This window comes from Rhipicephalus sanguineus, chromosome 3 (assembly GCF_013339695.2).
Source record: "Rhipicephalus sanguineus isolate Rsan-2018 chromosome 3, BIME_Rsan_1.4, whole genome shotgun sequence".
Taxonomy (NCBI): Eukaryota; Metazoa; Arthropoda; class Arachnida; order Ixodida; family Ixodidae; genus Rhipicephalus; species Rhipicephalus sanguineus.
The window spans coordinates 89,596,743-89,609,351 of NC_051178.1; the positions used below are offsets into that span (position 1 = coordinate 89,596,743).

Sequence of the window (12,609 nt, forward strand, 5' to 3'; positions counted from 1 at the left end):
TTATTCTTGCCAGTTTTGCATGGAACTCAACCTGAAAACTTCTGCGCAGTACTTAAAGTTCTTCTTCTCAAAGTCTGTCAATCCATCTTCGATGACGAAATTCCCGCACAGTTTAATGCCTCGGTCGATTAATCTCTGTCCGATGTCGTTGACGTCATCACCGACGACCTTCATGAATGCGCCAAAGAGGTTCATATCTTCGAAAGCCGTCCTTTCTTGGTTTTGCAGAAGGATACGCTCTACGGCATCACGTGCTTGTTGCATCGTGCCAGGTTGGAAAGGATCGAGGTCCCTCACGACGTCAAGAGCTTGAGAGATGATGTCCTTGTACTTTCCGCACAATGCCTGCAGTGATGGCGAAGGGCAATTAGTTGCGGTGTGTACGATAGAGGAATCAGCGAGATATCGCCATGCAAATGATGACTAGGTGGTGTACGTATTTTCATGTAAACGACAGAATATCGTGGCAGTGCCGAAATTAAATCAGGTTGGGAGGTTCGATGTTGTGCGATAAGACATCATTTTGTTTTCTGGATTGTCGTTCGAGGTGATTACTGCAATTCCTAATACGCACGAGCCGCAATACCAGATAAGTTGTGCAGATTACACATGCTAAGAGGTATTTTCAGTGGAAGTACCTTGTTGCGGCGGGAAAATGCATATGACTACAGTGTAAGTAGTTAGTGGAATACATTTGTCCACTTCATACAACATCATTCCATCGAACTAGAAGGTGAACTGTAAGAATGACACCGTCATAGAGTAGTACCTTACGTTCTTTTATAAATAGCCTGTAATTGATGTATTTTTTGCTCAACCAGGACTGCCATCATGAGTGCATAAAAAATAAACTCCAGGTTGGAAACACGTGCACAATATTTTTACTTACAGCGTTGCTTATTAGCTACGAAAACTTCTTTCAATATTGCTGCTTTAAAGCAGCCCGTCGACTCTCCTGTCAAACAGGACAGCACATTTCGCATTAGCATTGTTTTCATTTCACCTGTAGCCCCGCCACGGTGGTCTAGTGGTTGTTGCGCTCGACTGCTGACCCGAAGGTCGCGGGATCGAATGCCGGCCGCGGTGGCTGCATTTTCGATGGAGGCGAAAACGTTTGAGGACCGCGTACTTAAACTCAGGTGCATGTTAAAGAGCCCCCGGTGGTCGAAATTTCCGGAGCCCTCCACTACGGCGTCTCTCATAATCATATCGTGGTTTTGGAAGGTTAAACCCCAGATATTATAATCATACCATTATTATCATTTCACCTGTAATGGTGCGGAGCGAAGGGGAAGGTAAATAACGGCTCACCGAGCATGCGTGCGGTACAATGTATACATAGCGCAACATGTACTCCTTTTCCCTAAACCTACGCGATGAACCGGCAAGAGCATGACGCTTACGAAAATGGGGACACAGCAGCGCTTTTTTAGTAACGGAACACCCCTGTCGCGCGCACATTTTCTCAAAGCCGTGCTTTTCGCTTTTTAATACTAACTGTAGAAACCACAATCCATGATGTGGGAGAAATAGTGCCGCTACCCTGACTATTACAGTCCTATTTTTTGTCTACGTATAATTGATTTTGATCCTAGCATGCTATCTGGTAGTACGGCGCCTTACTGGCCTCACTTGATGCTTTTGTTTCGATGCGCCTACACAGGATTTACGCATGAGAAATACTAAAGGTGTACAGCTTTTTTTTCACAGTCTTTTTTTATTTAGACAGAACGAAAAATAAACTTCACTTGACTTCAAAAGCGCACAGGCAATAAGAGCACAATTTTGTCCGGTTGAACCCCAGAGAAAACTCGTTGTCCATATACGTCAAACCCGACTATATCGAACACGGATATATTGAATTATGATTTATATCTAACTGTTTTCAAACAGGACAATGTCTTAACGTTAATGTATACAGAAGTTAGGGCTACGCCGAATAAAATAAGCCGGAATACTTCATATATCTATAACTTCAGGCCATGCGATGCGCCCCAAGAAATTGGCTTTCTCTAAGAAGAAGTTGGCTTTTGCTCTCGGACTGGGCACATTCACGCATGCATTTGGAAAAGTGAGCGGTGTGATTAGGAGGGCGTCACGCAGAAGGAATAGAAACTGTCACCTGCCATCGCGTGTCTTCTCCCTTATTCCTTGTCGCGGCTGTCGTGGGGGGTCGCCGTTCGCTTCTCAGCTCCCTTTGTTAACACAACGGCGGCCGTAAAACAAAAGAACCTGTCAGTTATCCAAATTTATGGCGATAGTAAGCGCAATCGAACGTATAGGAAAAAAGTCTGACGTCGCAGCTGCATAGAACATGCCAAAAAGGACGCTGAGTGTGGCATTGAAAAATGATGCCAACATTAGGGCCAACGCAGACTAGAGGCTTCCGGGGTCCGACATGCATCACAGTTGTGTATTAAGATGTTGAGTCAGTGGTTACAACGATATCATATTTTGTCACATGAAACCCGCGCCTGCATATAACCCGCATCCCCAACTACAAACAACGAACAACAAAGACTTAAAAGAAATCTCCGCGTATTGCCGTAAGCCGCCTTCCTTAAATTATCGTAAGCCCTTATGGTAAACTTGTGCACCCAAATTCGCATCGAAAATACGGTAAAGTTCGTTAAAAGTTTTGTATGAAATTACACGATATATCGAACTAATTCCCGTATTTTAGCGAGTTCGATATATGCGGGCTCGACTGTATACGCGGAGAAGCTAACCATAAACATCCTCCAGTTCCAGCGGTCTCCTTCAATGACCACTCGTAGAACTCTTGCCACTCATCACCGAGCTATTAAGCGGGCAACTGTGGCCACAAAAATACCAAGCAGAATGGAGCGATCCGAGTCATGGGTTCAGGGAATGGAGCGAGTCATGGAGCGATCCTATCGTCAGTGTAGGCGTCTCGAGGGCTACCGGTGACTAGAAAAAAAGAAACTAATAAAACGTCTTATGATTTAAGGACATCAGATTCTCCGTAGATTCAACATCACTCAAGGTGATTTGAAATCTGAGCGTAAAGTCTTTAAACTGGCGTATATTTCAGACTTTAAAGAGGCTCCGCAGAAATTTTTCTACCTAATATATAGATAGAAAAATATATACGTACGTCCCCGCCCCCTCCTCTCCAACCAAAACAATTTCGCCGAGCATGGAGGTAGTGCAATACTGTGTGGACTCACGGCGGATGCAAAACAAACTTCCACCACTGATTTTAGCATGCGCCTATGCAGAAGGTAGTACAATGCTAGACAGACCACGGCGTAAGTGAAGCAAGCTCTCCATATAGTGAATTGAGCAGTTCCCGCTTTATTGATTTCCTTCAAAGTGAAAGGGTAGAATACGCATACTAAGCCTACTTTTTGTGCGCTTGACAGTGGCCGGCAAACGCCGGGCGATAACCGTTCATTGTCACGTGTCATACTTTAGCGCCCGTTCATCCGCAATCAGTACACGGAAGCAAACACGTGCCATGCTCGCGGAATAAAACGCGACACCGAAACTTTATGTATAACAGTCGGTACGTGCGTATTCTCGAGATGAACCCGTCATATCGCTACGAATCTGGCGAACAAAGCTGATGCTCTGACCTAAGATTACGAGCCACTTTTACGTCGATCCTGCTCGATGTGCCGACGGTGATAACAAAAGTACATGTGCGTCACTACGCTCTAAATTGACGCATTTCAATTGGGTGAGCACAGTACGGGGCTAAACACGACGGAGAGGTGCAAGACGCACACAACAGGAAACATAATAGCATGTACAGGTTGTCCCATATAACTTGAGCCAAGACTTTGAAAATGAAAGGCACTTCAGAGGCAAATTGGACCAAACGCATCCTTCTCGCACTAGCCTATAGATACTCAGGCTATTTTTTTATTTTCCACTAAAATAGTTAGTTATTGATTTTTATTTAATTAACTTTTTAATTATTGGCTGAAAACCCAAAATATGGACACTGATCTGTGGAGCACTTTTAGAAACCACGGTCTGAATTGTTTCCTGTACGATACGTCTCACGGTGTTATTTTTACCGCGTGGTAAAGAAGGCCGGCGAAATTTGAAAAGAGGACACGTGAGGGACCGCGAGCGCACTGCTATAGTGCTGCTCTCAAGCGTGCAACCGGTGAACGAGGTCGCCTGCGGCTGCCACGGGGAAGCGACAGGGTGCTATGAAAGTGGCTGATGTTTGGCAGTCCGTCTTTCGTTGAATGACGGTGCAAATGCATGCTGCTGGCCGAGCGCTGCCGAGTTAAGCGTCCGAGACGGATAAATAAAACAAGATAATAGCTTTATTGTCTGTTTTGAACTTGAGATGCGTAAAAGGAGGCGACGACGTGAAGCTAGTCACGGGTGGCGGTGGTAGGCGAACGGCATGAGGAGACTTTTCTTGTTTTCAGTGATCGGTGCTCGTAAAATTAAGCCGCGATTACAGAACATGTTCAAAGAGGTCACCATCCGCTGCAATGCAACTCTGGCATCTCTTTATCAAATTTTCCGTGTCGTTCTTGACCATACCTGATGTTGTGGTTGGTGCCTGGTATACCGGACTCTTGACGTACACCCAAAGGAAAAAATCACGGGGGTTTAAATCTGGAGATCTTGCTGGCCAAGCAATGGGCCCGTGCCGCCCTATCCACTGCTGCGGGAAAACTTTATCCAGCCAATTGCACGCTTTGCTGCTTCCGTGCACAGGAGCTCCATCATGCTGATACCAGATATCTTTAATCCTAGCCAGTGGAACTTCGCACAGAAAATTTTGAAGTGATCCATCCAAGATATCCTTGACATATCGTCCGCCTGTAAGTGTGCTGTCGAAGAAGACAGGTCCGATTAGAGTACCACCGTAAATGCCACACCACACATTGAATGGCCACTGACATTGGTGACGCGCCTGCCAAACCCAGTGAGGGTTCTTGTCACTCCAATAGTGAGCGTTGTGGAGGTTCACTTGAGCATTGCGCGAGAAGTTAGCTTCGTCGGTCCAAAATACCTTGTTCACGAAGCCTGGGTCTTCTTCGGTCTTGATTAGGATCCAGTTTGCAAAGTCTGTGCGATTCTGGAAGTCGCGAGGCTCCAATGCTTGGTGCAGCTGCATGTGGTAGGGAGGAAGTTGTCTCTTCTTTAGTATTCTCCACACCGAAGATTTCGAGACACCAGCTTCAGCCCCTGCACTACGGACATTTGCCTGGGGGTCTTCAGAAAACTTGGACAGGATATTCCTCTCCACTTCCTCGCCCAAAACTGAAGATTTGTGCCGTTTCGTGGTAAATGTCGCAGTCTCTTTGAGCGTTTCATAAGTACGCACAATGGTAATTGAGCTCGGCCGCGTACATGGACGCCAGCGTTGAAACAGCTTAACTGCCTGCCTTTCAAACGCGGCCACTTTCAAACTGCAGCGCGATAGCACGGCCCCAGCCGGTTCCCAAGAAGCGCGAACGACGAAAAAAACAAGTATTAAAAGACGCCGGCGCGCCGAGGCTTCTCCTCGCGCACTCGAAGCCGCCGCAGAGCCGCAGATCAAACGCCCGGTAAAGCCTGCTTGTTTTAAGCGTTCTGTCACAGAACGGAGGCGGAGCGTTCTATGAGCTGCACGGGATTGGTCGAGGCTCGATTCAAATTCGAATTCAATATGCATTGTTTAACGGTTCAATACGTGAGAATAGCCTGTAAAAGTCATAGAACGGTCACGTGATAGCCACAGAACGGCCGGAGACCTCGTCCCGTCGACCTCCTCTCCCATGACGCGACGCCGGGCGACGCCGCGCGAGTAGAACCGGCGAGAAATATCTCGAATTACTGCAGCTGTCGAGGCATTCCATCGCTCTGTATGCGTTTCGCCCCATCTACATGAATCAGAGTCAAACTGCTGTTTTTTTTCCTCGCAGGCGTGACCGCTTTATCGTAGAGCTCGGCCAGCAGCGTGCATTTGCACCGTCATTCAACGAAAGACGGACGCCCAAACATCTGCCACTTACAAAGCACCCCGTCGCTTTCCCGTGGCTATCCGTGGCAGCCGCAGGCGACCTCGTTCACCGGGTGCACGCTTGAGAGCAGCACCATGGCAGTGCGCTAGCGGTCCATCAAGTGGCTTATTATCAAATATTTTCAAAAATAATTAAATAATTAGTTTAGGGGAAAATAAAAAATAACCTGAGTATCTATAGGCTAGTTCGAGAAGGATGCGTTTGGTCCAATTTGCCTCTGAAGTGCCTTTCATTTTCAAAGTCTTGGCTCAAGCTATGTGGGACAACCTGTATACATCTATCGCCAAATAACAATTGTGATATACAAGGCTACGCGATTGCGTAGGTTGCAATGCGATTGTTCAGGTTGTATAAACGCGATAGCGTTAATGAGCTCGATTCGCAGAAATTCCGGTGTCGGCCTCGTAAGTTGCGACGAAAGATCAGCATTGTCCGTGAGGGAAAATTCGAGATAGATGCAAATAAATAATTAATAAAAAATCTTGGGCTCAAGTGGAAATCGAACTCTGGCCTTCTGCGTGGCAAGCAGGCGTTCTACCACAAAGACATGCCATTGCTTGGAGCTCCTTCCCGAAAAAAAACCAATACGAATGCCATGTATTGCGAGGGGTCTCCTCCATGCCGGAAATGTTGCGTGGCAGAAAAGTAGAATCACTCTTGGTGTCAAGACACGTGAGTTGCACAACGAGTGAGGGGTTTAAAGGCCCACCCATTACAAACCTCTCAGGGATATTTTATTATCATCATCAGCAAAAGCATAAACAAAGTGAGCAGCTGCGTAGGTTCGCCTGTTGCCTTACGGACGCGTAGTGGCTACTTCGCGGACTCGCAAAAAGAAAAACTGTGGCGTAGTGGGCACTTCACAAGTGTACTTGTAGTAGGCATTCGAACATAGTTTGAAACAGCCAATGTTACTCGCATAGGCTTTCTTTTCCCCGCGGTATGGTTGAGGTGTTCACGAGAAACGAAGCTAGGCCACCGATTGAGAAGGCGATGAAAACGGGCCGCGCTATCGCATTCAACTCTTGTAGCGAAGGTCAAGCGTCCTCCAACGTTTTTAAATGCTGTACGCATACGGCCAAATACCACCATTCCTCAACACAAGTACAAAACAGCCATAGCCCCAGCTGCAGCAAACCGAACAAACGTCAAGTACGATCCGCGTACCTTAGATGATTTTGTTTAATGGAGGTTTTATGTAATTGTTAAGTGCGTAACAACAATTCACAGCCGTATTCCTTGCATCTTGCAAAATGTGCAGCGCGAAAGGGGCAAGACATACAGACGGCTTTCTCGAATGTTCTTGTTCAGTTCGACACTTAATTAAATGTAGTGACCCTGCCGGCAGCTGTTCAGAGAAAGTGCCAGAGATAATGACAAAAACGCAGTACATAATGTGCACATATTGAGCACTTTCGGAACATCGTCGTCCACCTAATTGTTTACTCACATACTAAGGTTGAGTATCTCGGCAATACTGTATAAACATGTGCCGACTGCGCTAAAATGGTATCGAGAGCACAAGGCGTGCAGCCAAAACGGTACAAGCGGCCTATATTTAGAAGTCGAGCGTTACTCAGCGATACTTGCGTTATGAACTTCCCGACAGCAAAAAAATCGGCAGACCCCACGCAATGTGGGAATCGATGTAATGCGAAGCAGTCAGCAAAGAGCTGCATACACCGTCTTGTTTGTCATTGAGGCTAATGAAGTCATTCATGTGGTGACATCTAGTTCGCTATGTATCGCGAGATTGTCATACATGCATGCGTGTACAATCTGCTATATGCCATGATAATGAAATATACATTCTGCTACATATATACGATACATGACCTGCTATTTATGTAAGTGCCGCACTTCTGTCATGCCATACCAATTTAGCTATATATACAGTTAAAAAAACGGCCGCGAGTGCACCATGAGCGTGGCGTCTAAATCGTAGCCTACATGAAATACATGTCTTAATTTTCGTATTACCCCCTGTTATTGACGTTCGTCACAGAGTCATATCTCGCAATACTAATTTTGCTGTATATAAAGCTAGCAAAACGGCCTCCAGCGCACCATGAGCGTGTCACGTAAGTCATGCTGTACATGACAAGCGTCTCATGATTTTCATGTTACCACCTGTTATTTGTGTTCGCCACACAGTCGCGTCACGCGATACCAATTTTGGTGTCATTCAAGCTAGCGAAACGGCCGCCAGCGCACCATGAGCGTGGCACGCGACTCATGCCGTGCATGACATGCGTGTCATGATTTTCATGTTACCACCTGTTATTTGTGTTCGTCCCACAGTCACGTCGCGCAATGCCAATTTTCGTGTATATGTAGCTAGCGAAACGGCCGCGAGCGCACCATGAGCCTGGAATGTAAATCATGCTGTACATGACATGCGTGTCATGATTTGCGCGTTAGGACCTGTCAGTTATGTTCGTCATACCCTCTTGTCACGCCATACCAATATTGGTATATATCAAATTAACGAAACGGCCGCAAGATCACCAAGAGCGTGGCATGTAAATCACGGAGTTCATAACATGGATATCATGACTTTCATGTTATGACCTGTCATTTACGTTCGTCATAAAGTCATGTTACGCCATACCAATTTTGGTGTATATTCTTTAACGAAATGGCCAGGAGAGCACAAAGTCGTAGGCGGCTAGATAGATAGATAGATAGATAGATAGATAGATAGATAGATAGATAGATAGATAGATAGATAGATAGATAGATAGATAGATAGATAGATAGATAGATAGATAGATAGATAGATAGATAGATAGATAGATAGATACGCTCAAAGTCGCAGAAGTTCGCTAAGAAATGCTTCTCATGTAATAACCGAAAATTCACCTTGTCGTCGACGTTTGACTGGCTTCGAAGAACGATCATCATTCTGCGGCTGTATTCTTTCAAGACTTGACCAAGTCTCTGCGCTTCTTCGCCCATGTCGTAATTTCTCTCCGTGACATTGGGAGTTGAGTTGTATCCGTAGACATGGCCTGCATCAATATCAATGAAAAGATAACTTGTGTATATACAGTAGATATATATCTACCTTGAAGAGTTAAGCAAGGTTTGCGTAGATGCACATATTTTTCTAACGAAGCCTTAGTTTGAAAGATTGCATAATTGTATAGGCCATCTATGAAAAGGAATTTTGAAAGCATTTAACGACTTGTAGCTTGTATATTGTACTGTAACTCTTCAAATTACTATCACGGAACTTCGCTCGGAAACGGGAATTTCACAACAAAAGCTTAGCTTTGCGCTTGCTTGTTTTTTGGCTAAGAAACAAAATCAGATTTGGGAAGTAAACTGCCATCTCATTTATTGGCTGTCTGCAAACCATTCAACGTTGTTTATATGGTGTTTTGAATTTACGCATCTGAATGGCTACAGGCATAGAGCACTGTGAAGCGATCACCCTCCTGAAAAGCATCATGCGCAGGGCGTTTTATTGCTTTCGAGAACCCGTGACATGCTCATGATGACGTCACTGATTCTCGCGGGTTTTTGCCAGATGGCGCAATACGATTAAAAAAATATCAAAATTTCATTCTCCTGCGCATCCTGCTCGGTTTCGCATGTTGGGATACCGTGTGGTGCGATATCGCGATTAGGGGATGAGAAAAGTTATGAAGAAGGCTTACAATTATAACGTGTTTAAACATCACAATGTTTTGGCAATCGAGATGCGGATTATAATGATAATATCTGGGGTTGAACGTCCCAAAACCACGATACGATTATGAGAGACGCCGTAGTGGAGGGCTCCGGAAATTTCGACTACCTGGGGTTTTCAACGTGCACCTAAATCTAAGTGCACGGGCCTCAAACATTTTCGCCTCCATCGAAAATGCAGCCGCCATGGCCGGGATTTGATAGAGCTGCGGAGTATGACTCACCAAAAATGAGAAGGATCGGGCACCAAAAAGCTTGATGATTCATTTTACCTATACCAGAAAAAAGAAAAGAACAGCGTACAGGTATTTTCACGGCAGCAAAGAGGTACATTCAACCGCAGCAACATGACGCTAATGCTAGCAGCAACCTTTTGCATTAACCAAACGGCATTCAATAAAATAAAAACAATTCATTGCCTTACAATAAAACAAGCTGCACAAGGTTTTTAGATGTTTCCTAGATAAATAAGGCGCGGTACAGCTAAGCACTACAAAATATTACCTGTCAGTACTCTTTGCTTGTAGAAGGTTCGGCGCCTTATACTTGGTGCTTCCTGACATGAAGAAATCCCTTGGCTTTAAATATGAGTTTGTCAGAATGAACCGTGTGAACTAGACCGTGTGCGCTTTACGTCACAGTGTGTGACGGTGCTGTATTATCACTGCCTATGAAGAGTAAGCAAAACGAAAAAGAAAGATGATATGCAGCAATTCACGCTTACCGGAGCTCTGCGGCAATGACCTCGAGTCTTCTTATCTTTCTGCCCCTGAAGAAAGGAGATCTTATCCTCTAAGTTTGATCCTGCGTCACCGTAATGTACTGTACCTTTGTGTTCTCTTCACATAAGGCAGCATCAGTATAATATAGGTAGATATAAAAAATGTGCAGACTTCGTATGTTCTATAGGTATTCCCATTTCGGCTGCGCTCTTAGTCATATCCCGCTTTAAGTGCTAGATATAGCCAGGAAACCGGACATTTTTTGTCTAGTGTCCTGGATTTAGCGAGGACGTGATTAGGAGTGTACTTAAAAACAGTACTCGGGTCACTGCTGACGAAATTATGACGTGCGCGCAGCTCTGCACCAAATTTCATCATAAACGATTTTAAAATGCGAAGCATTTCTTTGGGAACCTCAGGCATTTTGGCCGTTTCTATCTACGTATCTATCTATCTATCTATCTATCCATCTAGGCGCCTACGTCTGGGCGCTCTCCTGGTCGTCTCCGTAATTTGTAGTGTACCAAAATTGGTATAGCAGGAGATCAGCGTATGACGAACACGATCCACTGGTCATGACCTGAATAACGCAAAATACCTGCCGCGTACGTCATGAAACCCTTTCTCCCAGTCACGTGTCGCACATACCCATATATACCAGAGTTCATGTTATGCGGGTACGTGCCACAGGTGATACAGAGTCTCAACCAACACAGTATCCGGGAACACACACATTGACAGGCAAGGAAAGGGATAATAATAATAAGAATTGTTGGGGTTTTATGTCTCAAAACCACGATATGCTTATGAGAGACGCCGAAGTGAAAGGCTCCGGAAATTTTGACCATCGGATTTTCTTTAATGTGTACGGAGATCGCACAGTACACGGGCATCTAGCATTTTGTCTCCATCGAAATGCGACCGCCGCGGCCGGGATCGAACCCGCGACCTTCTGGTCAGCAGCCGGGCACCGTAACCGCTACACCACCGCGGCTGACGGAAGGAAAGTGAGGAAGCTGAAGACAGAACACCCCTGGAAGACGCTCAATTACCATCCACTCATGATGGTTAGCGCAAACGGAACACGGACGAAAAGAAGAAAAAACGACGACACATGCGTGTTTCGTCAATGGTTTGTTTGCGCTAACCATCATGAGCATTTTCCAACTCGCCCAATTCGCTACCATCCACTCGCAAACGTGGTTCCCAACATGGACCACGTGGATTACGCAGAAACCGGTGTCAATGCTTCCTACAATAAATCTGCTGAAAGAACCACGTCTTTCATCATTACTAGTGATATCAACATTTATTTATTCAGACCTAACAACGTTTGGTGCTTATAGAGCGTGAAAGACAGTTTGGATGTGGACTGGGTCACAAAAGACCTCGCTGCCACGTCCACGACAGGACGAATCATAGATCATTTCATCGTAAGAGGAATCATGGATTTCCACCAGCTGCACTATACCTCGCACTTCACTGCACTTACACTCCTCATAGCCGAGATCACGAACGGATCCGATTAACAAGTCCGGTCCAGCTGCTGTTGCGCACTGACCACGTTGGTGATGACCTTCTTCAAGATCTGCCGAGAACCCCTTCTACACATACACATGGGTTCGGGAAACGAGCGTGTGTTCTCCGTCATGACGGACAAGTATAGGCTTCCAAAGCAACGTCGAGCGGCGCCACTGCTCTAATCGTAACTGGGGCCATCCACGGCCACAGCACTTCCACCCCCGCTTGCGCGCACGCGCACAGCTCTCGGATTGCATCTGTGGTGCGTCACAATGTAACTATTGTTGAGTATCAGTGCCCTGGGCTGAATGAGGAGCGCATGCGCACATGTGTCCTTGCGGCCACCACTCGCAATACCGGCAACTAACCGCCTTCGTTGGCAGCGTCTGCCCCTAGTAACGCATAGCTCAGCCGCGCGAGCGTCATGCCGAAACTTGAGCTTGAGTTCCCTATAAGCATAACAACTGTAAATGTGACTGTAACGTACGTGCTGTGCGCCTGCGCGTGCCACTCAGCTGCGTATATGTCTAGGGAAACTTGCCTGAATGAAGCTTAGTTGCGAGTAACGTCTGTCCTGTGCATCTGTGTTCCTTATTTCTCCTCTTCGTATTCGCACTATTCAGTATTGACGAATATAAGCACTACATATCAGCTTACCGCATCTGGTGTTGGTA

General features: G+C 45.8%; 1 protein-coding gene across 1 annotated transcript; it reads right to left on the minus strand.

Moving 5' to 3' along the window:
• On the minus strand, window positions 1–8,957 carry LOC119385669 (uncharacterized). The gene is made up of 2 exons (XM_037653067.1): window positions 8,862–8,957; window positions 1–345 (listed from the first exon to the last, which is right to left on the minus strand). Exons 1-2 carry the CDS (start codon window positions 8,955–8,957, stop codon window positions 1–3), a joined length of 441 nt encoding a protein of 146 aa, XP_037508995.1.
• Window positions 8,958–12,609: the final 3,652 nt, after the last annotated feature.

Bases quoted from the DNA above. Each gene is read 5' to 3' on its own strand.
- LOC119385669 (XM_037653067.1), bottom strand. From the start codon at position 8,957: ATGGGCGAAGAAGCGCAGAGACTTGGTCAAGTCTTGAAAGAATACAGC. The intron at 346-8,861 runs GTGAATTTTCGG...CCATCACTGCAG, and splicing joins AGTCAAACGTCGACGACAAG to GCATTGTGCGGAAAGTACAA.